This window comes from Carettochelys insculpta, chromosome 3 (assembly GCF_033958435.1).
Source record: "Carettochelys insculpta isolate YL-2023 chromosome 3, ASM3395843v1, whole genome shotgun sequence".
Taxonomy (NCBI): Eukaryota; Metazoa; Chordata; order Testudines; family Carettochelyidae; genus Carettochelys; species Carettochelys insculpta.
The window spans coordinates 72,779,460-72,807,024 of NC_134139.1; the positions used below are offsets into that span (position 1 = coordinate 72,779,460).

Genomic DNA, 27,565 nt, shown 5'->3' on the forward strand with positions numbered 1-27,565 from the left:
AAAGGGTATTGAATGCTCTTGAACACCTGAAGAGTTCCTGTTCAGTTTATGATGAAAAGAAAAAGAGCATACTTAAATATTGCATTTAAATTACCTTGCCCTGCAGATGAAGATTGCCGTGGATAATATCCCTAATTTCATCCTCAGTGTCTTTCTGTGAAAGAAAAATACACTATCACATACCTGATACAGAGTATGTATGTAAATAAAGCAATCAGTTTAAGGCTGTTTCTACACAGGCCACTTCCTTCGGAAGTGGCATTCTAATACATGGAGCGAAAAATCCTAATGAGGCGCAGATGCAAATTCCCCACACCTCATTAGCATAATGTCACGTGATTTGGAGTCCAGAAGACTGTTCTTCCGGACTCCAAAACGCCATGTAGAAGCGTGGCCGCCTGGGGGGCTTCCGGAAGGAAGTCCTTCTTCAGGAAGCCCCTTCTTCCCAAAAATTTTTGGGTCTTCTGGACTCCAAATCATGTGATGTTATGCTAATGAGGCACAGGGAATTTCCATCCATGCCTCATTAGCATCTTTCGCTCCCTGTATTAGCATGCCACTTTCTAAGGAAGTGGCCTGTGTTTGTGTTAAAAACAGGGACATGCTAGGCTGTACATATCTGTTAAGAAAGATTCTCTGGGGATTAAGATGGGGTCAGAACTTCATTCTATTCCCAACAGTGGTGCTGACATAGGCAGCTGACAGCTACTATATAGCTCCATTTTAACAAACTACCCCAGTCGGCATGTAGTGAGGGTTAAGTATTATTCTCATCAAGTACTCTGGTATGCTCAGATGAAAAGGACAGCATAAATGCAAAGTAGAATTTTGATGATGTATTGTTCAAACACTGTTCAAGATTATGACTTTTGTTCTTTTCTGATGTAAGCAGTGACTTAAATAAAGCTACATACCAGCTGTAGCTCCTGAACATATTGTGCTGCAGACAGGTACAATACTGCAAGCACTTTGAAAATAAGAATATCAGGTGACTGCTAGATGCATCCTTTCTTTTTATCTGCACAGACCCAACTGTTCTTGTCAGTGTGAAGGAGGGAAAGGCATTGTCTCTACTCTCTAACTCATCTGTTAGTCTACAAGGCACCTCAGGACTTCTTGTTGTTTTTGCAAATATAGACTAACATGGCTTCTCCTGTGATACTCTACTCTCTTTGAGGCATCTAGCACCACTGTCCACAGTGGTCCCCTCCCCTCTTATTTCTTACACACCAGGAGTGGAAAGACTAGGTTTGTGTCCGGACCTTGCGTCAAGTGCAATTGAAGACTGAGGTAAGGCCCCCAGAGTCTACTTCTTAAGTATCTAGTCATACAAAAATACTTCCTAGCTCTCTCAGACTAGAGGTCCATCATTTACATCTGCAGTTACACTTATTGCCATGCAGAGTCATTCAGCCTATTGAACAATAAATTGCACTAAAATTGCCATCATAAATATAGTCTGCAAAAAATCAGTTTAATGACTGGTAACGTATGGGACTCTTTGTTGCCCACTCACCACTAAACAGAGGAGGAGGGCATTCTTACACTTGAGTGTCCTTCCCCTCTTCAAAAACCTGTTATTTTAAACATCATGTCTGTCTGAAGCTCATATATGCTTCCATGACATAAAAGCATTGCAGCTTCACAGAACTGTGATCATAGCATTAAACAAAACTTTATTATAATTTAACCAAAAATGTAGTTGAATCTTTCTCCCTTGTCCACACAAGGCCTAGCTAGAAAAAACATATATACACAAAGCAAATAATTCAAATTTTTTCCAACAAATCAAAATAAAGTTGAGATGTATTATCACTGGGAATGCTCTGCATTTAGTTCTAGACATAATTTTTTACTCTTTTGTCTTGAGGATTGCAAAGACACTCAGTCTCCAGAAAGGAATTTGAGACTCTCTGACATTTCTTACCTATCAATTCTGGAAGGCTTTGGTAGTCCTCTAAATTGAGTTCCATCTAGTCCTTTAAAACACAATCACTAAGGCCTCATGCAGACCCCACTGTGGTCACTCAAGAGGCTCAAAGGGGACTGGGGTCAGAGGGTAGAGGGGATTAAAGCAGGGAAATCTCATAAGACTCTGTTAAAGGAATAGTATAATGTCACTTCTCCACCGATCCAGATCTAGGGGGAAAAAGGTGAAACAAACAAACACATTTATACAAGGAGTACATACCATACTGAATCTAGCTTTGGCAAGTGCAATTAACTCTTGGTCTCCAGGTGCACAAATATTTAGACCAATAGGCAGCAATCTCTTCAGTGCTGCTACAATGAGAGATGTCTGCACAGAATATCGGTCTCCTTTTCGCTTCATTTTCTTTCTCTCCTGATCAGAAACAGCTGCCTAGAGAATATAGCAAATGGGAAATCTATTATTAAATATTTATGTCTGCACTGACAATTTAATGTACATTTTTCTGCCATTCCTTAGTTCTGACAATTTCATTATCACCTATCCAGCTTCATTATCATCCAATGGTTTGCACATTATGCCACAGAGCCTTGTGTTTCACTCAAAATTCACATAACGTATGGGAATACTTTTCACAACGACTGTCTTTTGACTTGATTCCACACACATATTTCCCTCTCTAGTGACTGGACCAAGCATCAAGAGCCATGCTGATCAATATTCATTTTATGTCTTTCCTCTTTGCAAACATGTGACATCTCCAAGTTCCAGTCCCTGAGGCTTGCCTTCTCTCTTTTTGTTGGTGTTTGTTTAAACACCACTAGCATTTGTAGGGGAATCACCATAGCTTAGAAAATCACTGAGTTCTGGCTGGCAATAAACAAAAGTATTAGACAGAGCCATGGAAAAAATTGTCGTATCTGAAGCAGAATTTTCTGAAGGGAACACCAAAGCTGCGTCTACACTACCCCTCCCTTTCAGAAGGGGCATGAAAATGCAGCAGATCAAAAATACTAATGAGGTGCTGATATGAATATTTAGCATCTCATTTGCTTAATGACAGCCATTCGCCATGCTGAAAGTGCTGCTTTTGAAATACAAACTAGCTGTGTAGATGAGGTTCCTTTGAGAGGAAGCCCCACTTTTGAAAGCACCCTTCTTCCTAATTTCTTTCGAAAGAACCCTGTCTACACGGCTAATTTGCATTTAGAAAGCAGCACTTTTGATGTGGCGAGTGGCCATCATTATGCAAATGATGTGCTGAATATTCATATCAGTGACTCATTAGCATTTTCAATTTGCTGTATTTACATGCCCACTCCAAAAGGGAGGGATAGTGTAGATGCAGCCTAAAAGTCATACACACATTTCTTCACAAAACACAGCACTGTCTTCTGGACTAAGCACAGTATTGAGAATTGGACATTCCAGTGCCAGTTCTGCCACCAGTTTACAGCCTGTCTCAATGGACTTACTTTGGTTTACATCAGTAAAAGAAGACCAAAATTTGGCCTTCTTCACTTCTGAGGTGGTTTGAAAATGAATTCATTACCATTGCTTTCATGCTTTGAGCATGTAAAGCATTAAAGAAATGTTGAGTACCATTTTAATTATAACTTACAAAGTGGTGTTTGATGAGATTTTGTAATGTAGGAAACAACAAAGATGTGCAATTAGTAGGTCATAGAAGCTGGATTGTTTAGCTGTCTGGAATTTCAAAGAATCATGAACATTTCAAAGACCATATTGAATAGTCTTCTTCTGTTTGAAGGCAAACAAATATAAAGGGATACATAACAAATAATCTAATGGGTGAAATATAAACCACTGTATGAAATGTTTGACTAAATATATGAAAAAAATACAACTTGATTAATTCAGTTCAATGCTTACTATTTGATACACAGAGCAAAACATAGTTTCATCACAAATAATGCCTTGTCTGAAGCAGGGTTGATAAATGAAAAACTGTGCATCCAGTTTCCATGCACTCAAGCTGAAACTACACTACAGAGTTCTGTCGACAGAAGAGACCTTCTGTTGACAAAACTAGAATGACAAGACTATGTCTGCACTAGCACCCCCCTTTCAAAAGGGGGATGCTAATGAGACACTTTGGGATATGCTAATGAGGTGCTGCAATGAATATACAGAGCCGCATTAGTATAATGGCAGCCACGGCACTTTGAAAGCTGCTTTCGATCGCATGTGTCTCACCTATATGGGGTCCTTTTCAAAAGGACCCCAGACACTTCGAAATCCCCTATTTTCATTTGTCAACCCTGCTTCAGATAAAGCATTATAGCTGCGTCTACACGTGCACGCTACTTCGAAGTAGCGGCACCAACTTCGAAATAGCGCCCGTCGCGTCTACACGCGTCGGGCGCTATTTCGAAGTTAACTTCGACGTTAGGCGGCGAGACGTCGAAGTCGCTAACCTCATGAGGAGATAGGAATAGCGCCCTACTTCGACGTTCAACGTCGAAGTAGGGACCGTGTAGACGATCCGCGTCCCGCAACGTCGAAATTGCTGGGTCCTCCATGGCGGCCATCAGCTGGGGGGTTGAGAGATGCTCTCTCTCCAGCCCCTGCAGAGCTCTATGGTCACCGTGGGCAGCAGCCCTTAGCCCAGGGCTTCTGGCTGCTGCTGCGGCAGCTGGGGATCTATGCTGCAGGCACAGGGTCTGCAACCAGTTGTCAGCTCTGTGTATCTTGTGTTGTTTAGTGCAACTGTGTCTGGGAGGGGCCCTTTAAGGGAGCGGCTGGCTGTTGAGTCCGCCCTGTGACCCTGTCTGCAGCTGTGCCTGGCATCCCTATTTCGATGTGTGCTACTTTGACGTGTAGACGTTCCCTCGCTGCGCCTATTTCGATGTTGGGCTGAGCAACGTCGAAGTTGAACATCGACGTTGCCGGCCCTGGAGGACGTGTAGACGTTATTCATCGAAATAGTCTATTTCGATGTTGCTACATCGAAATAAGCTATTTCGATGTTGGCTGCACGTGTGGACGTAGCCTATATGTGATGAAACACTATATTTTGTTCTGTATATCAAATAGGAAATAACCAAATAGGAACAAGGGGATTTCAAAGTGTGCAGGGTCCTTTCGAAAAGGACCCCATATAGACAAGCCACACAAGATCAAAAGCGGCACTTTTGAAGTGCTACAGCCACCACTGCACTAATGAGGCACTGCATATTCATTCCAGTACCTCATTAGCATATCCTGAAATGTCTCAATAGCATGTCCCTTTGAAAAGGTGGGTGCTAGTGCAGACATAGCCCAAATATGTTCTGTAAAGAATGTGCCAACAGAATGCACATTTTTCCAGGCAGAGTTCTGCCTTGGCTGGACATAGCACCTCTGTTGACAGATTCTGGCAACAAAAAAAACATTGTAGATGCTCTGGGGGACCCTCTGTCAACAGAGAGGGCTTCCGGTTCACTGGGCTGCTCTGTTTTCAGAGCTTTCAGTTGGGTGTTCTGTCGACAGATGGCTGGGAAGCCTGTCCACTCTCTGTTGGCAGAGGGTATTGATGGAAGAGCTTGTATTACATGTGGATGTGTTCTGTAGACAGAGGTTCTATCAGGAAATATCTGTCAACAGTGACTTCTGTCAACAGAACTCTGTAGTGCAGACACAACTTCAGAGTATATTGGTACACACAGAAACTTCTGACACTTCCATAGCAATTTAATTGTACTGTAAAGAGAGAGCCTATTCTTACTGACATGTTTGATCCCAGTGTAGTCAATGAAGTGGCATAGGTGCAATACAATTTAACACAATTTGTGGGATAACTTGTTCACGTACACTGTTGTAAAAACTAGAGAAAAATCCTTACAAAATACATGATACAACTGTAGAGTTATGCTTGACAATAACAGTATAATATTTCCACTTTATTAACGGCATTAACCCTTTCAAGAGAAAAATGTACATAAAATATTCAGGAAAAAGGAACTGGGTTTTAAAATATATTGACTGAATGCCCAGTGAAATCTGACTGGCCCAAACAAGCAGAAGCACATAGAAACACAGGACTTGAAGGGACATTGAGAGCTCATCTAGTTCAGTCCCCTGCACTCATGGCAGGACTATTACCTAGATCTCCCCTGATAGGTGTTTGTCTAAACTGCTCTTAAAAATCTCCAATGTTAGAGAGTCCATAAACTCCAAAGCAATTTACTCCAGTGCTTAACTACCATGACAGCCTGGAGGTTTTTCCTAATGCCCAACATAAACATCCCTTGCTGAAATTTAAGCTGATTGCGTCTCATCCTCAGAGATTAGCAAGAACAATTCTTCCCCCTCCTCCTTGTAACAACCTTGCCATCTAATAGAGGTGATATAGGGTTTCAAAATACACATATCAGCATTTCTCTAAAAAAAGTTAAGTTACTTTAGGGTTACCATATAACAAAGAGGACACCCCTGAGAGGATGCCTGAGAGGTGTGTCTGTATCAGTGTCTACCAATTCACACTGTATTAATGTATTATAGTGTAGATAGTACCTCAATATAACATGAGTTGGTAGCCTCATGGTATAACATGAAGGGTGGCCTCTTTTGAAAGGTCAAATGGTAACCCTAAGTTACATGGACACTCTATTCAATTGATCGAGGAGAGAAGATGAATGTGAATTACTGGCCATGTCTACACTGGCATTAATCTTCGAAATAGCCATGCTAACGACTATTTTGAAGATTGCTAATGAGACGCTGAATTGAATATTCAGCGCCTAATTAGCACTAGCATGCTTCTGGCCGCAGCACTTCAAAAGAGTCGCTTTCGAATGCCCGCAGCTTGGCGCGGCTACACAGGGGTCCTTTTTGAAAGGACCCTGCACATTTCGAAATCCCCTTATTCCCCTCAGCTGAAGGGAATAAGGGGATTTTGAAATGTAGGGGGTCCTTTGAAAAGGACCCATGTGTAGCTGCGCCAAGGCGTGGGCATTCAAAAGTGGCGCTTTTGAAGTGCTGCAGCGGGAAGCGTGCTAATGCTAATGAGGTGCTGAATATTCAGTTCAGCTCCTCATTAGTAATCTTCAAAATGGCTATTAGCATGGCTACTTTGAAGATTTGTACCAGTGTAGACACGGCCACTGAGAGGTGTAGGAACCCAGAACCCTACAAACTGCCATGTTAGATTAGACTGGCATCCTCTCTCTGATGTCAGCAAATATTCGAAGCTTAAACAAAACATATTAGAATCCCTGGAACAGACATAACAACCTATACGGAAGAAAGGGGTGTTCAAAGAAAAGTGATGTTAAGCATTTTATTTCTTTTTGCTGTTTAGGTTGTTATGCCGTCCTCCTTGCCATAGTATCTCAATGCCTGGCAGAAGTGAATTAAGAGATGTTACTAGCATTTATCATATGTGACTTTCTTTCTGCATTCTCCATTTTTTTCTCCCAAGGGAGAATAATGTGAAGCTTCATTGGGTATGGAAGAATCTCAACTTTTTAAGAAAAATATTTAATGTTTACAGTGCTATGCATATTTTTCATTGAGGATCACAGCAAAGTGCAGAACCTTGCACTTGGACCACAGGAGGCTTCTCCTGGAAAAACTGAACTTTTGTCAGGAAAAACTGTGGAGCATCTACACACAAAATGTGCTTTGTCAACAGTATGTCGACAAATCCCAGCACATCCATCAGCGTTATACCTCTCCCTGTTCAGGTATAACACTTCTCTCAATGGTGTTCTGTAGACAAAACAGTCATGTAGATACTTTGGAGATCATTTGTCGACACACAGGGCTTCTGGTTCACTGGGCAGCCAAGTTTGCAGAGCTTCTGGTCAGCCATTCTGTTGAGAGAAGGCCAGGCAGTCTGGCTGCTCTCTGTTGACAGAGTGGATTGCTCTTTTGATTTGCTTTTACATGTAGACAATCTGTCCACAGAAATTTTTCTGGGAAATCCCTTCTGATAGTGACTTCTGTCAAAAGAGACTTCTCATGTAGGCGTAGCTCTGATGTTTGTGGGAGATCATTCACAGCCTTAGATTAGCACCTTAAAAATCTCTATCTCCTACACCAGGAATTCATTTTCCTGACACCCCTCACCCCAGTTAGTGATTTGTTTATGCCTTTGAGGATGAGGGATTCTGTACTTTATGCTAGGGCCAAAGGGTTTCACTGAGTTTTGCTTAGCACAGGACTCAAGGGTTGGGGAAGTTAAGATGGCATTACACCATCTTTCCAAGGCTACGTCTACACTAGCAAGGAAGATCGACCCACTCAGGGTTGATCTTCTGGGGTTCAATTGCGCATGTCTAATAGGGATGTGATAAGTCAACCCCTGTACTCCTCACAAGACACAAGGAGTAAGGGAGGTCAATTGGAGAGTTTCTCCCATTGACCTTCTTCAGTAGGTGTGGCCAAGTAAGCCATAGGTAAAATTGCATATCTGCAGTCAACCTAGTGTAGACATAGCCTCAGTCTTCATCTCTCCCCTCCTCCCACCAAGTCTGGCTGCTCCAAGGCTATGTCTACACTTGCCCCTATTTCGAAGGGGGCCTGGTAATCAGGCTGATCGGAGAACACTAAGGAAGTACTGTGATGAATATGCAGCACTTCATTAGGCTAATGCTCCCCCAGGGCAACTTCAAAACATCAAACTTTGAAGTAGTGTGGGCACCTCAAAGTGCTCACAGCTACACAGCATGCCGACACTTCAAAGTTTGACCCTTCGAAGTTGGGGAGAATTAGCCTAATGAAGTACTGCATATTCATTGCAGCACTTCATTAGTATTCTCCGATCAGCCTGATTACTGTGCCCCCCTTTGAAGTAGGGGACAAGCGTAGACATAGCCCAAGGTATTATACACTCACCCTTTGCTTACTGTAGTAACTACAATTGCATGACATCGTGCACCAGAGGCAAGATCTTGAATTGTTTACCTACTCGAAACTCCTGGGATGTCAGAGTGCAAAATAGTTAATAATCATGCCCAGCAACAGCAAAGAACATGGACCAGCTACTGTGATATGTACATACAATAATCACACGGCCTTTATGCACACCTGATCTTCCCATCCACCCTAGCCAAAACAAGTAGCAGCAGCACAATGTGTCTTCAGCACTACTGATAGGACCACCATAAATGGCAGAATCCTGAAAGTTCACAGGAACAATGAATTTAAGAGCTTATAAATGTAGAGATCTTCCATTATAACCTACATAGCTTAAATGCTATGAGGAGAGAAAGCAAGATGGGATAATAAAATTCAAACTTGGGAGTTTATTGTACCTTTGACATCTTGGATTTGGTGTCAGTAATAAGGAAAGACATGTTGTTGATTTCATTCTGTACCACAAAATTCTGCTCTTCCCTTTTGAAATTCTGAAACATTACATAGGAGAGGAGTTAAAAGTGAGAAATCTGTCTCCACAAGTCTTAAATAATAAAAATGAGTTCACAAGAATTCTGCAGATTCCACAAAGTTACACTCTACGTTTTTAATGGATTGCATACACTAAATTCTGGAATTATTTACATCACAATAATCTCAGAGTTTTATACACTCTGAGCATAAAGAGGCTCTAGAAACAAATATTCCTTGATTGAAATAAAGGAGAGAATTTTTTGAAGGGTCTGGCACATCTTTGAAACTCAATTAGGGAAAAAAGAAGGATGGCAAAGGACTACTACTAGAAGCTAATGTTACCAAAAGATATAATTGAAATATTAACCACAGTGCTTAGAAAGCTGTTCAGAAACTATTGTTGTACAGAAGAGCATGACAGTGCAGTGTAATTAGGTTTTTTTAAAAATGAGTATTTTTATATCTGAAATGAGTTTTAATTTCAATACTTTTTCTGTAACACTTATGAGACTGTTACTTCCAACATGATATAAACATTTGCATCTGAGAAAACAATATTTCAATAACCTGACTCATTGTGCTTCCCCTTTTTCCACACATGCCATTACCAGATTCTTGAGTTGACAAATCCTACTTTAGGTTATGTTTTTAATGCACTTTTCCTTATGAACAGAAGCCCATTGTGGATATTTGAAATACAAGCTGTGTTGTTTTAGTTGTGTAAAGTCACAGAAAACATATGGTTTTACTTCTACCCTCTGGCTGAACTAGTATAACTTTGGAATAAAGTTTAAAGATGCCACTTTTTCTTTTAATCTCCTGCAGAGGTTTCGCTTGATAGAGAGGTAGCAGGTAAACAGAACTAAGGAATTTTAGAAAACTGAACACTTTCTATTCCTGCCAATATTAAATTCGGCTTCAGACAGCCTGCCTAAAATATACAACTTGGCTACCTCTACACTAGCCCCTTCCCTTCAGAAGGGGCATGGTAATGAATGAGCTGGGAAGATGCTAATGAGGCAAATAGGAAGAAAGGGGCTTTTGAAGTCCAGGGGGTCCTTTCAAAAGGCCCCCATCTACATGAGCAGCATGCAATTTGAAAGTGGCACTTTCAAATTGCACATGGCTGCCATTATGCATAGTCATGGCAGCACCTTATTAGCATCTTCCCAACTCACTTATTACCATGCCCCTTTTGAAAGGAAGGGGCTAGTGTACACATAGCCCCTGAGTGCAGAAATTAAGTCAAATTTTGTCTTGTGACATTCACACACAGACACTGTGTTTACTGAATTATAATTCTATGTCACTGAACAAATGGATGGGTATACATGATCTTAGCAAAAAGGCCAAGAAGTGATAGTCCTATCTGTGAAGAATACTCTCAAATCTTCATTCTAATGTATTTAATTTTCTCTGTGCATAGCTGTAATGAGGGGTATTTGGAACATTGACTCCCTGCTGTACAAAATGGTATCCAATGTCCTATAATATATTCCACTTCCAGTGAATAGCAGTGTAAGCTTCTGAACTCATTGTGTAAGCATTTATGAGAGTGAAACTTGATCACTCAAACATTCAAAGACAGTAAGCACAAAAATGGATGCAAGCATACAGGGAAAGCAAATTTATTTTAATATTTGTATGAGTATCCACAAAATTATTTTCTTTATTCTCTAAGCTCTAATTACATGGGATATCTGAGCCATATAGATATGAATATTGTACACAGTGATGAACTTGTGCTTCTATATTAAAGTATGTAATTACTTTTACTCTTGCTGGAAAACAAGAGTAGTTTGTGCAAACTATTCAAGTTTCAAAACTGCATTTGTTCTACAACAAGACAACACCAAAACCTACTGAAGAAACAGGAGAGGAAAGGCGAGAATACTTTATAGCCTCATGGTTATGGCACACCTGCACGATATGAAAATCTAAGGTTCAAGTCCCTTCCTTCCGTTCTTGATTCACAACATGTATCTTTGTGAAAGGTTTCAGTTTCTGGCATTTTCCAACAAAAATATTTTCACTGAAAATTACACTACCCATTCTAGTAGTTTCTCTTATCTTGATATGAAATATTAGAAACTATCCATACTAAAACATCACCGTCTTAATTAGGCACTATAAAATACTACAACAAAACATCTATATGTTTTAGCTTAACTATTTTCATTTCTTTTACATCAACCATTGTAGCTGAAAATAAAAATATTTTACAAAACATGCTGTTCAGTTTGCAGACCTTAGATGATTTTCTACACAATAAAGCAAGCTAACCTAGCTGAACTTTAATTCAAACCTCCAAGGCACAAAATCAATTACTGATGGCAATGACTTTGCTATACTCCGCTATGTACCTGCAGGCAAACAAACTTTCTAAACTCAATCAAAACTCTTTACATTTGAAAACTCTGACAGATTACAATACAGTGTAAACTTACCTAGTTTTAATTTCAAATCTGAATTCTATTAGATAACTTGTTTCCTCACATTTATGAAGCAGAATGGCATAAAATGAAAATAGCATCACGATTAGATACAATAATTGTCATAGATATTGGTAGCTATCGCCATACTGGTAAATCTGTCTATCTTAAATTTTTCTAGTCAGAATCATTAGACTATCACTATCTAAAAATCCAGATTCAGCAAAGCACTCAAATATGTGTTAAGTTTAGAGTGCTTTTACTTTTTACTCTTGCACACATGAGCTGTGTCTACAAGTGTCCATTGTTTTAAAAAGATCGGCCCACTTTTGAAAGAACAGAGGGAGTGTCTACATGTGCCATGAGCTCTTTTGATCGGAAATCAGAGGAGCGTGGTCCTGATGTCGAAAGCCGGACCCCTCTCCTGTAGTGGGAAGAGAGCCACCCATCAAAAAACAACATTCAAAGAAGGCATGTGTAGATGCTCCATGGACCACTCTTTCAAAAGAGGAGTCCTCCGTGATGGTGCCCAGCCAGAGCACAGAGACTCCCTGCCCCACAGAGTGGATCTCTATGACCTACGCGTCCGGCTGCTCTTAAAGCTGCACAGACTCAGAAACCCCATGGAAGGAAGCTAAGAGCAGGCAAGCTGTGAGCACACAAGCTCGTAACAGAATGCCCGCTCAGCCACCCCGACGACAACCCAGGCCACATGACCAGTGCCTGGCAGCCCCCTGAACCCCAGCCCCCTCTTCCCCCCCCACCTGAGCCCTCAAAGGGAACCCAGGAGCCTGTCCTGGAAAAAGAAGAAAAGGGGCCCCTCCTGGATGGATCCTGAACTCCGAGACCTCCTGGGCTTGTGGAAGGAGGAGGAGACCCACCAGGAGATGGGGGTCAAGTGGAGGAATGCCACCGCATTCGCCGCTTGGCCCATGGACTGACCAGCCAAGGCCACCCGGAGCAGACCCTAGAGCAGGTCTGGAGCAAAGTGAAGGAGCTCCGGCAGGGCTATGCCTGGGTCCGGGACGAGGCTGGGCACTTGGGGGCAGGTCCCTCCACCTGCTCCTACTGTTGAGAGCTCGACACCATCTTGGTGCCCCAGGACAGCTCCCTGCCCCCAGCGGTCCTGGTCACCTCTGTGGACCACCCTAAGCCAGAGAAGCCAGAGGAGCCAGGACCAGCCAGCCTGAACCAGGGGGCACAGACAACACCTCATCATCGACATTCCCTTGAGGTCATCCAGCTGGGCCATGGGGAGCTGGGCATTGCCAGAGATCATAGTGCACAGTGGGGTAAGCACCCCTGCCAGTGGACTGGGCAGAGGCCTGGAGGCCCAGGGCCAGACATCCCAGCTGGCTGCAGGCCCCAACAAACCCCTTGCGCCCACCTGCGCCACCCAGCACCCAGACCCATGGACAGCTCCAGGCACCCAGTTGCCCAATGGGACATCCACAGTCTGGCCTATACCCGGAGACGGTCCCACCTGGGGGGGTGGGGGTGAAAGTCCTGTGCACACCTGATGCCGCATGGATGCCATGCTTACCATGGGTGGGCCCCGGGGGGGAGGGGAGGTGGGGCCCAGGGGGAACAGGGGTATGGGATCCTGCCTGGGGACTGACATGCCATCCATCTCCCCTTCCAGGTGCAACAAGCGAGGGCCTGCATCACCCATCAGCTTCGGTGCTCCCCAAGAGCCCCCTTAGAGGCACCGGACAGGGGCCAAGCACCTGTAGCCACACCAACATGCCGGGCGCGCAGCCAGCGGTCACAGCGGCACATGGGGGATGACCCTGCCAGCCTCCACCAGGCAGAGCTCATGGAGCGCCACCTCTGGCTGGAGAAGGCCGACCTGGCATGATGGAGGGAGGTGTGGGACCAGCTCATGTCCCTCCTGGAGGGCATCCATGGGACCCTGAAGGACCATGTGGGCAATGTGGCATGGCTCCTGGCCTTCCACACAACCCAGATGACCACCCTTGGCCCCCGCAGAGGCCCCTGCCCACCCCAAACCCCTCACAGAGGACCCCCCTGCAGAGGCCTCTGCCCACCCCACACCGACACCCCTGCTGCTGTCCTACCCTACCTTCCAGTGCTCCTCGCCCCGACCCAGCCCCACCATGGAGCTCGCTCCTGGGGGGAAGGGGATCCCAGGGCCAGTGAGGCTCTTGACCTGCAACCCCCTTGCCCAAGTGACCCTTCCAGATCAGGCCCCTGCCCATTCCCCCTCCTCGTACTTCAGGCCCCTGCCCACCAGCTCCCATTTCTGGATCCCCTGACCCATAGCATACAGGGATGTTCCCTCACCCACACTGTAAATAGTTAAATGTTCGAATAATACACTGGCTTTTGGTTTAAGATATAAATGTTTATTGTGCACCAATGCCTGTGTCCCGTGCTCCTGTGGGGGAGTGGCATGTGTGTGCTGGTGGTGGCGGTGGTGATGCATGTGGTCGGGGGTGGATGCATGGGGGGGAGGGGGAAGGGGAGGGGTGGGCATCGGTGTGGGGGTCAGTGCGGCCCGGGAATGAGGCTTACTTGGAGGGCCTCCCTGTCTGGACCCCATCACAGCTCACCTGGTGACTGAAGACAGAGACCGACTGCTTGAACCCCTCGGTGGCCTTGGCTGACCACCCCTGCATGTAGGCATCCCCCTTGCCGTCCATGATGTTGTGGAGGATGCAGAAGATGCCCACCACTTGTGGTACTTTGCACACCCCAACCTCAAGGTGGGCGCGGAGGCACTGCCACCAGTCCTTGAGGTACCCGAAAGCCTGCTTGACCACGTACCGGGCTTGGTTGAGGCAGGTGTTGAAGGCCTCCCAGCTGGGGTCAAGATGGCCAGTGTAGGGTTACATCAGCCATGTCAGTAAGGGGGTATGCTGCATCTGCAACCATACATACTGGCATGGTGGTGTCCCCAGCTGGCATTTCCTGCTGCGGGATGAAGGTGCTGGCCTCCATACACCGGCACAGGCCAGAATTGCAGAAGACCCTGGCGTCATGGGTTCGCCCGGACCAACCCATCTAGATGTCCAGGAACTGGCCTTTGTGGTCCACCAGAGCTTGGATGCACATCCCCATCTGCGCCCCACCACACAGCACCTTCCGGTTGCTATAGTGGCTGGCGCTGTGTGGCGGGGCGCAGATGGGGATGTGCATCCCATCCAGGGCACCGAAGCAGTTCGGGAACCCCAACAAGGAGAAAAGCCCAATGATGGCATACAGGTCCCCGATGCAGATGACCCGATGCAGGAGCGTGGCATTTATGGCACGGATAACCTGCAACGAGGGGGAGGCTATGTGCTCTCATGAGGGTGTGGCAGGGTGTTCCCAGGAAGCGCCCCCCACCCCGGTCCCCTCCTGGACAGTGTTCCCCCCCAGCCAGTGGACTCCCACTGCTCCCCCTTCTGGCCAGAGCCCTCCCCCAGCCCCCTTCCAACCAGTGGCCCCTGGGGGGGTTTTCTTGTGCCCATAGGCCCCCTTCACCTCCATGAGCAGCGCTCTGACAGTAGCCTTGCCCACCCTGAACTAGTGCCCCACCACGCAGTGGGAGTCCAGGGTGGCCACTTTCCATATCGCAGTTGCGACCTGCTTCTTGAGGGGGAGTGCAGGCCACGTAGTGGTGTCCTGGTGCCTCAATGCAGGTGCCAGCCAGTGACACAGCTCCTGGAAAGTGTCCCAGCTTATATGAAAGTTCTGGAACCAGGTTGCACTTGTCTCATTGCCCCAGAACCAGTCGCTCCCACGAGTCCTTGCTGCTGGGGTGCCTGGGGGTGGGGTGCAGGCTGGGGGAGGGGTCCGTGTCCTCAGGGGGGCTGTTCTGTCTCCTGAGGAGGAGGAGCTGGCTGCGGCAACCATGCAGACGAGGTGGGCAACAATGCCCATGATGTCTGCATCCAATGCGAGAAGCAGGGTGTCACTGGCCATGGTGCTGCTCTGGTGCGGTCTGTGTCACTACTGAAGCTCGGTGGACCATGGCTAGTGCCAGGTGGGGGAACTGGAGGAGGGTCCTTTAAGGCAGTGGCTGGCTGCAGGCCCCAGAAGGGTTGGTGGCCATGCGACCCTGTCCACAGCATCTCCGCCCCCCTTCTTTCTAAAGAGCACTCATACATGCGTGGATGCTCCCTTTCAAAATACCAGGATGGGTCATCAAAAGCGGGGGTCAGAACTGTGATCTGCCTTTGCCATGTGGTCCTGCTCTTTCGAAAGCTGGTATGTCGATTTCTGGCTTTTGATTTTGCCCTTTAGATGGTGAGCTCCTGTGTAGACACAGCCTTGGGGTGTTTCTACATGGCAAAGTTATTTCAAAATAACTGTTTTTATTTTGACATAACTTTGGCAACATCTAAATGATGCACGTGCTATTTCAAAATAAAAGTGAAATAGTGGGTGCGTAATTTCAATTCTAATACACCTCATTCCATATCTATTTGGAAATTGCAATTTCAAAATAGGTGCTATTAAGACATGCAATAATGCTGTTTTGAAAAAAGCCAAAATGGGCTCCCATGGAACTATTTTGGAATAGCACTATGGACCAGGAAATGCTATTTCAAAATAGCTGGGTGCTATTTTGAAACGCATTTTATGTGTGGTTGTGTTATTTCAAAATAAGATATTTTGGAATAGCTATTTTGGAAAATATCTTATTTTGGAATAGTGCTGCCATGTAGACGTAGTCATAGTGAGCTACATTCTTTTTTGAACTGCATATCGGTGAAATTCATAGTTTAATTCTTAATGCACAATCTTTGTTGATGGTGTACAAGCCAGAAAAAAATCCAGGTTCACAGTCAAGGATGGTTTTTGCAGGAATGGCATTATGAAGAAAGCTCCTAACTTGCAGTTTAGTGAATCTCAGCCGACAGTCACCCAGGTCATAGCTATAATGCAGTTATATCCCGTGTCTATCCCGTGTCAGTTGGCTCAGGCTGACATAGGTTGGGATATCAGGGTGTTTAACGACAGTGAAGATGTATTCTGGAACTCTCCCATCGTACAGGTCCTATAGTCTAAGCTCCAGCCTGAGCCCAGATACTTACACATCAATTAAACAGCACCACAGCCTGAATCCTGAAAGCCCAGCTCAGCCACAAATGTCCAATGGCTAACAGACTAACATGAAACGCCAGGGTACCTTTTACAGTTACTTTGCAGCACATAACCCTGATGTAAAACATACTGGGTTGCCTGTTTGGTCTCTGCACTGACCTCCCATTGATTTCAATGAGATGCTTTCTTACGTAGAGCAGTTACAGAAATGGCAAAATAAGTGACATGCTTTCCTTTAAATTCTGTTCAAGAAACAGCAATCTGCAATTCAGCATTAAATCACTGGAAATAAAGTTACACACACCCTCCTCAAATAATTTCTAGAGTTCAAGACTGCTAGCCTTGCTAGGGACTCTTCTACCACCAAATGTTGTACCATACCCCTGCTTACAAACTAAAGGAGCCTGGATATACAGAGTCGTCAGTAGATGTTACAATTCCATCTATTAAAAAAAAAAAAAGGATTAGCTACACATTCATTCAAAGAAGGGAGTGGAGGGGGAAACAAACAAAAATGGAATGTTGGTGGCAAGAACTAAGTAAAAACCATCTGTACAGAAGTCTTACAAAAGAAATTTCAGTTCTCCTGGAGATATACATATAGTCATAGAACAAGACACCTCTGTAGTTCTTCAAATTGACAGAACTTGAAGAGTGGCAGGAAATTGACAGCCATAAACACCTCCTCATTTGCAAACTCCTGTTCATCTTTATGTATGTTTTCTTATGCAACCATTCAATGATCATTATTAGGGGTAGCGAACTGGAGAGCCAAATTAGGACTACTTGTAGACCTCAAAGCTCTCAAGTGGAACAGATTGGATACAAGGAATGACATGTTTACTGCCTTCAAAAAAAAAAAGGGATAGCAAGATAGCAAGCTCCTCATGACGAAGAATTCTAATATAATTAATGGGAAGAAGACAATGCCAGCCTCAGCAGAGAAAATATGATCAGTCCTCATAGCGGAAAAAAAATGTCAATGGTGATTTATAAGCAAGAAGGAAAAACTATTTGAGTCTATCTTGGAAGACTGAAAAAGGAAACCTCAAGCTAGGTGATAAGAATGGGCTTCCATGTTCATTCTAGGATTGCTACAAATTCTCCCATAAATGGTTCCCCACAACCTGTTTTGTGTGAATGATGCACCCAGCTATAGGATTCAACAGAACTGATTTATTGTTCAACTGAGGCATCCGGAGAGCTATACCTCACTGCACCATCATATTATTTTTGTGTCATAAGGATACTGAATTCAGAATACTGTAAAAGAAAAAAAGAAAAACGGAAACTTACCTGGGTGGGGGCAATGCACCACTTGCATCTCCTTCTCAAGGGATGGACTTTGCTTTTAGTTAATTACCTCAACTAACTCTCAAAAAACACATTAAAAGAAGAACTGTAAGAATTCACTTACATGGGATTTTGACCAGTAAACAAATACCTCAGCCACCATGCGGAACAGTTCCTCTGCTTCTGGATTGGGTTCTTTCAGCCACTTTGCCCTAAAATGAGGCAACAAGGAGGGAAACAAATCCTTGGTGATGACAATGCAATTTTAACTTTTTTTGTTTTTTTTGTTTTTTGCTTTTTTGCCTTGCTTGAAATTTTTAGCATTCAGTCACCTGGAAAAAAATCCCCACAACATGCATGTGTTTTAATTTACATTAGAGCGGCTTTTCGATCCCTTATTTCAACACCTAAGTGTAATGCCTAATAAAATGCAATGGGAAAACATTCTATGTGATTTTGCTCCAAAATCTTTCCCTCGAGTCAAAGTAGGCTTGTGTAAGTGCCAACAGACAGACTCAAACCTGGGACCTCTGGAGCTTAGTGCCTCTACAGCTTGCACTAAAGGCTAGTTGACTCTCAGCTTAGGCTGTAGAGAGCACTTATTCTTGCTCTGTGAAATGATCTAGCTACCACTATATGGAACAGTTAATCACTTGCACTAAGGTACCATTAATTTCACCTTCAAATTGGTTGTGTGAAGAAAATTTATTTAAATTCAGTGCCAAACGTAATCAAGAAATAAAATGAAGTCTCAAGAAACATAATTAGGTTTTGAAAACATTCACTGGGTTATTTCTTTCCACATACCTGTTATAATCCACAAATTTTATCAATAAAGGGTAGAAGGCATAGAGGTCCCGTGCCAAAGTGGTGAACTCATCTAGGATAAGCAGTTCAGCCTCAGACATGTCACCCCTGCCTTCTGCTCTTAGATGCTCCTCATCTGATACAACCATTGCTGCTTTTTTCTTCAGTTTATCCATCAGTGGCAGGAAGTGGGTCTTTAAGAGATGGGGCTTCGCTTTGCTTATGATAGGCTGGGAAAACACTGTTTAAGGCAAATCAGTATAATAATAAACTCTTGACCACAACGTGTAACTCAAGACCTTTACATTTTTTTCTCCTGTATTTTATTTTGAAGAACTTGGGTGAAATCCAAGTCCCATTTAAAGTCAATGGAGCTCTTCACTGATTTCAGTGGGGTCAAGATTTCATCCCAAATTCATTTTCTTATTGTGAAACAAGCATACATATTAGCTAATATCATACTAAACACTTAGTACCATGAAACTTGTTTTATATCTATTTCAGCATTTTGCCTCTAGAAAATTAAGAAGTTTCATGAGATACAAATGTTGTGCAGTGAAATACATGTGTGACAAATCATTCTTGAGCTAGCTCTTCCTTCATATATTTTTTGGCTTTGGATGAAAGGAGGAAGTACTGGAAATTTCACTTGGGAGCTTGTGTTAGTAATTTCCATACTCATTTTGCATTTGCACAAGCCTGGATAAAAGGAAGTTACTCACTTAGTGCAGTAACAATGGTGTGTCCCTATGGGTGCTCCATTCTGGGTGTCAGTGTGTCTTCACACTGGCACTCGGAGATTACTCCATAGCCATGGTTTCCACACTGAGCATGGGCAGAAGCACCTCCTCAGGCCCTATGGCATGTGTGTGGAGCATGATCCTCCAGTCCTTCTCCACGTGACAAACAGAGCAGGACACTCAAAAGCAGGGGAAGAAGGGAGGGAAATGAAGTGCCCACAGGGGGACACAGCCTGAAGAACCATCATTACAGCACAAAGTGAGTAACTTCCTCTTTTTCTGCGAGTAGTGTTCCCATGGGTGCTCCATTCTGGGTGACTAGCAAGCAGTAGTCACAGAATGGAGGTGGGTTTGGAGCTTTGTCACTACCACAGTACAGTTGTGGGGAAGGATAGCTCAGTGGCTTGAGCACTTGCATAACCCAGGGTTATGAGCTCATTCCTTGAGGAAGTCATTCAAGACTCTAGGGCAATTATATTCAAAAAAAAAAAAAAGGATGGTGCTTGGTCCTGCCAGGGGTGAGGAGGAACTGGACTCAATGACCTCCCAACATACCTTCCAGTTCTATGAGATGTGTATCTCCATTTTCTTTCTTTCTTTATTTTTTCACAGTAGACAATACAGCTTGGCCCGCTCGGATAGAAGAAGTGATGTTTGATGAGAGAGCATAGTGCCAGGTGAATGTGCTACTGGAAGTCAAAGTACCCACCTTACAAATGTCCGTGAGAGGTACATTCTTGAGAAAGGCAGTAGTGGAAGACATGGCTTAGGTTGAGTGAGCCATAACTGTACCTGGTAACTTTCTACAGTGAAGAGCATAACAAGCATGGATGCAGGAAGGAGCCCTCTTCGAAAAGTCTCTCGGATGAGACAAGAAGAGCTGAGGGGACTTGCACCACAGCTTTGTGCAGTCAATATAAAAGGCTAATGCCTGACAAACATCCAATGTATGCCACACTGCCTATGTAGGGACAGAATGAGGCTTCAGGGAAAATTCAGGGAAGTGAATGAGCTCGTTGATGTGGAATGGTGAGGGAACCTTGGGTAAGAACTTAGGGTGAGGTCTTTACCTATAGGTTTTTACCTATCTTTGGTAAAACCAGTGTATGGGGGCTCCACTATTGGACAGCTAGCTCCCCAACTCACCTGGCCAATGTGATTGCCAAAAGGAAGAAAACTTTTAGAGATAGGTGAAGGCAGGAACACATTGCCAGGGGCTCAAAGTGTGGTTTTATAAGGCAGTGAAGCACATGATTAAGGTCCCATATGGGTAACAGGGTGTGGACCAATACGAAGATGTTCTGAAGGACTGTTAGGAAACTCTTGGTCATAGGATGGGCCAGGAACGAAGGCCCCTCTATGGGTTAGTGAAAAGCTGCTATGGCTGCTGCATGCACCTGGACTGTGCTGAGGCTAAGATCTGACTCACACAGTGCAGGAAATAGTCAAGAAGAGCCAGCAAGGGCAAGGTATGAAGCGGCACAGAGTGGTAGGTATCCAGTCAATGGGAAAAATGCTGCCATTTATAAAGGTAAGATTTACGTATCGATTCCTGCCTGCTGTTGATTAGAATTTTCCTTACATCATCAGAGCAAGTGGTTTCAGCATTGTGGAGCCATGATGGAGCCATGCATGGAGGTAAAGCTTGAGGGGATTGGGATGCTGAATGCATCCAAAGTCCCAAGACAGAAGGCTGTGGCTAGGAGGAAACTGATAGGAAGCCACTACTGACATCCGAAAGAGGTAAGGGTACCAGGTCTGTCTGGGCCAGGCTGGGGCTACAAGCGCTTGGTCTTGTCTGATATTGAGGAGCACTCTGTAGAGAAGCAGAGTGGGAGGAAATGTGTACAGGAGGGAAGCACGCCATGGGATGGTGAAGACGTCCCTGAGGGAATGCCTGCCAAGCCTTGCTATGGTACAGTATGGGTAACACTTCCTGTGGTGCCTGGTGGTGATCAGGACCATGTGAGGATAACCCCACAGTTGAAACATCCAATTGAGGGTCACTGTGTCAATCTTCCATTTGTGATAGTCCACGAATGTCTAGCTGAGAGCATCAGCCGTGATGTAGAGAACTCCAGTGAGATACATAGCCACACGACTGATATGGTGTCAGACATACCACATCCAAAGTTTATGGCTTCCATGTTGAGGGAAGGCGAGCGGATCCCCTCTCCCCTGGCAGTTGATGTAATACATGCTTGTCAGTAAGAATACTGAGCGATTTGATGGCTAGAAGGTGCCAGAAGCAGTGGCAGGCATAGCAGACCACTGTAAGTTCCAACAGATTGATGCAGCATGTCTGTTCAGTCAACAATCACCTGCCCTGCACCATGTGACAACCAAGGTGTGTTCTCCAACCAAGGAGAGAGGCACCTGGGGTCAGAGTAACCAATGGTGGTGGGTGGTGAAACAGCATGCCGGCAAGAACATTGCCCGAACATGTCCACCATTGGAGACAAGTGAGAACCTGTGAAGGTATTGCCACTGCCTTGGAGAGTGGGTCGCTGGCTGGGGTGTCATAGGAGGCCAACAATATTTGAAGCCAGCACATGTGAAGCCTGGTTAGCTTGACCATGAGTGGTAGTGACCATGTGGCCCAGTAACACTGGGCGGGTGTGTACCATAGTAGTAGGAGACAGGCATGTCACTTGAACGAGGTTGCACAGAGTATGAAATTTTTGAACTGTAGGGATGCCATGGCTGTGATGATGTCTATATGCATTCCTATGAATTCCGGAGCTTGAGTGGGTCGTGGAAAGGCTAAACTGGAGGACCCCATATTGATAGTGGGAGCACCCCACTGTAAAACTAAGAAAACATCTGTGAGCTGGGTGGATGGTGATATGGAAATATGCATCCTGTAGATTGAGGGCTGAAAGCCAGTCATTCTTGTTCAGAGCTGGAATAACAGTAGCAAGAGTCGCCATCCTGAAGCATCTGTACAGGATGTACTTGCTGAGTTGTCTGACATCAAAGATTGGTCTCCATACCCCACTCTTCTTCTGAGTGAGGAAGTAAAATCTCCTGCCCCAGAATTCCTTGGGAACAGGCTCAACTGTCCCCAGAATGAGGAGCTGTTGGACCTCCTAGACAAGGAGACTCTCATGAGAGGGGTCTCTGAAGAGGAACAGGGCTGGGGGGCAGGTAGGGGGTGTGGAGGCAAAGGGGATGGAGTATCCTTTTTCTACCAACTCCAATACCTATCTGTCCATGGTGACGGACTGCCACTGATGCAGAAAGGGGTGGAGATGATGGCAGAACAGTTGAACTGTTGAACAGATGCCCTGTTGGAATTGACAGATCAGACCCTCAACCAAATCCTTAAAATTGTTGTTTTGAGGACTGCGTGTGGGCTGTTGAAACAGAGACCACCCAGCCCATTTAGTTGGGGGCGTGTACATTCCTAAGGTCTGCAGTGTTGCTCTGGAGTCCTTCACTGAATGAAGTACCTCATCTGTTTTGTTGGAAAATAAGTGCTGGCAGTCAAACAGAAGGTCCTTGACCTTGTGTTGAAGTTCTTTTGGTACTCCCAGTGGAATAAGCCAGGAGGGTATGGTGTGTAAATACCGCCAATACAGTAACACGTGCTGCTGTGTTGGCAATTTCCATGGATGACTGCAAAGCCATGTTGGCAATGGTGTGGCCATCCTTGATAATGCTGGGGAGCATCTGGTGCCGATGTTCCAGTAATGCTCGGACAAGTTCCTGCAACCTGGAATAGTTCTGGAAGTCAGTCAGCCAGCATGGCTGTACAGTTGGCAGCATGGAGTAGCAGTGTGCCAGATGAATATATCTCACAGCTCATGATGCTCCATTTTTTACTGTTCTTATCCTGGGGCATGGACCTAAATGACTTCATTTTGTTTCAGACTGCAGCCACCACCAGACAGTTGGGAAATGGATGGATGAATAAGAACTCAGTGTCCTTTGGTGCAATGAAATATTTCTTATCCTCCCATTTGTTGGTAAGTGTGATAGATGCTGGTGTCTGCCACAGGGTCATAGTTGGGTCCATGATGGCCTCATACATAGGTAGTGTCATCCTTGAGGATGACGGAGACTGTACTGTGTGGAGTAGTCTATATTGTTTTACTAGGATCATATGGGTGTCCTTTTCCAAAGACTGTGCCACCCGGCAAAAGAAGTCCTGAAACTATTTGGTGTCATTGGTGGAAGGGGGTGACATGGGGAGCACTGCACTGTCTGGTGACAAAGATGATGGGTGTAAGGAGGAGGCCCCCTCCCCTTCAGAGAAAGATCCTTTGGTGCCAGGGCACTGGGATGGAGGGAACTGTGTCATTGATGGTCACGGTGATGGCAGGTGTGACTCCGACACTGAAACAGTGCCGACTGAGTATGTTGGTGCTGCATTGGTTTGGATCAAGAGGTCCACTGTTGCTCTGGCTGTGAGTAATGATGGGCAAAGCATGGAGGAGGAGGATGGTACAGCCCAGTGGCCAGAACTGATGGAGCATCCTGCCATGGATGAACAGGGCTAGAATGATGTGATGAGAAGACACTGGCACCATCAGATCTGATACCCAGTCTTGGTGGTCTAGCTTGCAAGGCAAACAATGACAACAAATGGTGGGATTGGCATAGTGAAGCCGTGGCTGAGGTGACAAATGGGGCCGGTGACACAGTGCCTAGTGCCTAGGCATGCCAGTGACTGACTTGTGCCAACATCAGTGTTGAGTCCCCCAGTGCTGGTCCCTGTGGCATGGAGGGTGTTGACGATGCCTCATGCTTATGGCAGTGCTGCACCATCTCCCTTGGCAACCTGGAGAGGGTCCATTCCTTGGGTGTCCTTGGTTGTGGGGAGCGCGAACAGTGCCACTATTCTAGAAGGTGCAGCAGTAGGTGTGGATGCAGGCATGGTCTACTTTGCCTTGGCTGGCAGAAGGCTTGCCAGTGTCAAGGGCGTCACCAATGTTGATGATGGCAAAGAAGTTGATGCTGCGCATTTTCACTTTGGCACTGAATTTTGGCACTGTTTTGGCAGTGCAGGCAGGATGGTGCAGTGGGGAGCCCAGGATGCTTCTCCCTTCTGGCATGACTCATACAGATGTCACCAGAGGCCAAGAATGGGCTGGAGAGGGACCCAAACCAACTGTAGGAGACCATTTAGAAGCCAGGGAACATTTGGAGTCCTGACCCTTGGCTGCCGTTTTAGCCACTGACACATCTGGGGTTGGTGGCTGTAAAGACTTCTCATATAGGAAAGTCTTGATCTAATTAGCTCAGTCTTTTCTTGCTCTTGCTGTGAGACTCAAGTAATGACTGCAAATTGCATTTAGTGGTCTTCACTGAGGCACTTGATACACAATATGTAAAATAGAACAAGGGAAGGGAACTTGGACTAGGGTAACAGCTAAGGATACTAGTGAACTAACTAACTAACTAACTCTCTCAATTTTCGTCTCTTTGCACAGAATAATGAGGCTCTGTCTGTAGCTGAGAAGGAACTGAGGAGCCTGCACAATCTGCACACCAGCGAGCACAAGGAGGCACTTCTGCATGTGTGGCATGCAAAAACATGGCTATGGAAGAATCTCTGAGCACATGTGCAAGGACACACCAACACCCAGAATGGAGTACAGCCGGGGAAACTACTTGAAGAAGCAGCAATGAATGAACACTTGAACTTTTGGCATCTCACCTGAAATAAATGAGCCTCTGAAAATGTTCAGAGGCACCTATCACTCACCCACTTAAAATATTATGGGGCACATTTTCTGCAACTCCATTAATCAAAAATGTAATGAGCTACATATGATGTTGGCCAGTATTTGTTGAGGCAGCAATACATTTAATAGACTAAGTGGTTTGGGACAGGGGCCATGTTTGCTCATGTTGTTTTTCACTGACCATCAAAACAGAGCTCCAGCCATGAGTGTTATCAAAAACACAATATTTAAAATCAGGACGATAATGAGCATTGAAGCCGTCTGATCTGAAAAAATCAGAGGACAAAAGTGACTTTTCCAGGGAGAAGATAAAGTTTTACAGGGCAACAAATATACTGTTTTCAGCCTTTCACCTTTGTCATTTTGAATAAAACTCAATGCATCATCTTTCTAAGAAAAAAGAGTACCTGTAAGTGAGCGTAAGCCGAAGTGGAAATTCTGATATTTTTATGATTCCCTGGCAGTTCCTCAGTTTCTCTCTGCTTTGCATTGCTGTGCATGGAGTGAAAAAAGCTTCCAGTATGCAAATGCATGAGATATGAGGTGTCTAAGGTGGCAGGAATGGGTTATCGGGCTTGCCTAACATTGATCCATTAGAGTGTGAGGTTCAGAAAGACAGTGGGAACGCCAACGATCTCCTAACAACCAAGAGACAAGAAGGACATTCTTTGGAGGAGCAGAGTAAAGGGTCCAGATGGAGAACAAATGGGAATGAAGTCAGGTGGCTGGGTTAAGAGCTGGCCTTTAGAGAAATACAGGAACACACACACACACCTAGGAATAGGAACTCAGTCTGAGAGAGAGAGACAAAATAGCTTTGATGGTAGCATGGCTCAAGGGAGCTCTAGCTTAGCCGAACTCTATCTTAAACCCTGCATCTCTAGGCTAACCTCAGGTCATTCTGTACATCAGATGACTAATAAATTGTTCCCTTGTTTTGAAAAGGCTTCCTGGAGTTGCTGAAAATAATCACCAAGAGCACTGCACCCTGATGAATTTCAGCACAAAGCATGGAGACTTTCAGAGGCTGTGGGTCTGCAGCTGGAAATGTGTGCATTCTTGGGGCCCAAGCACACTAAAAGGGTCACTCCCAAGGACTAGTAAAGGCTGGCGCATGGAACAGATCCAATGGAATGATGATAGGATGTTCGACGTATAGTCTGATGACAACACTAAGAACTAGATATTCTAATAGCTGAAGTGTGCGCCTGTCTTCTGAACATAACTGGGCAAATCATCATATACAGACAAATAGGTGGCACAAATAGAACCCTTTCAGTTCAGTAAATGGCACATTACAATACAGGAACAGAAATGCATTTGATGGAAAAAATATTATGAAATTTAGCATACACTAATTATATTAAAATATAATCTCCACCTTTCAAAAAACTTGTCTTAATTATATAATTTAATTAGAGTTTATGTCATTCACAAAGACTGTAAAACCTGGGCTTGATTCCTTTCCAACTTCAAGCAGGCTAACACAAAGTAAATCCATTTAAGTCAATGTCAACTGCTGGAAGTGAGAGAAAAATCAGATCCAAATTATTTATTTCTTCATTCAAATCTTACCTGCTAATCTCTTCATCCAGGCTCCCTCATCAATACCCAGATTGTTATAGATGATTTTCAGTATGTTACCCAAAAGCGTGTTCATGTGCTCTGAGGTCAAGGCTGTGCAGCACATTTCAGCCTTGTCAGTGTTGTTTTCTGGCCCATGTTCCCACCAGTGTGACATGTAGCTACACAGCATAGGCAGTACAACTTCCATTACATGTGGCATCTGTGTGTAACGAATGCCAGACTCTGCCAGTTCCACAATTTCTTCCATTAACTTCTCCAGGGAAGGAATTTTTGGACAAACCTCTTCTACACTGATTGGCAAACTAAGAGCTAGGAAATTAAAAAGATAAATAAATAAAATGTATCACGAAGAGAAAATACTCATGAAATGTTTATATCCAAGCATTTTTTCATTCTATTTTTATTTTCTCATTCACAACATATCCATCTGGCTGATAAAGCTTTAGACAAAAAGAAAGAGTGCTTTTATGGAACTGAGCAGAGATTTATACATCAGCTTCAATGGAAGCATCAACTTGCGTAGTAAGATGATTATCAGAATTGAAATTGGAGCCAAATTGTATTTGCCTATATTCTGGCTGTTTTTCAAAACTACGTTTTCTCATTTTAACATCAGACATATGTTATTCATTAATGCTCACTTAGCTGAAGTTTGGAAAGAGTTTTGAAAACCTCTGTAAAAGTAATTCAGATTATTAT

At 44.6% G+C, this 27,565-nt stretch overlaps 1 protein-coding gene across 13 annotated transcripts in view; it reads right to left on the reverse strand.

Annotated features, from left to right (window-relative positions):
- The window catches only part of RYR2 (ryanodine receptor 2), a 975,983-nt gene that overhangs the window by 179,125 nt on the left and 769,293 nt on the right, over positions 1–27,565 (reverse strand). For all 13 annotated transcript variants that reach the window (XM_074990102.1, XM_074990110.1, XM_074990109.1 and 10 more), the window contains 6 exons: positions 26,855–27,175; positions 18,850–19,090; positions 18,167–18,254; positions 9,190–9,282; positions 2,192–2,362; positions 95–154 (listed from right to left, as the gene is read on the reverse strand). In XM_074990102.1, coding sequence (XP_074846203.1) covers positions 95–154; positions 2,192–2,362; positions 9,190–9,282; positions 18,167–18,254; positions 18,850–19,090; positions 26,855–27,175 — 974 coding nt within the window. The remainder of the gene's footprint in view (positions 1–94; positions 155–2,191; positions 2,363–9,189; positions 9,283–18,166; positions 18,255–18,849; positions 19,091–26,854; positions 27,176–27,565) is intronic.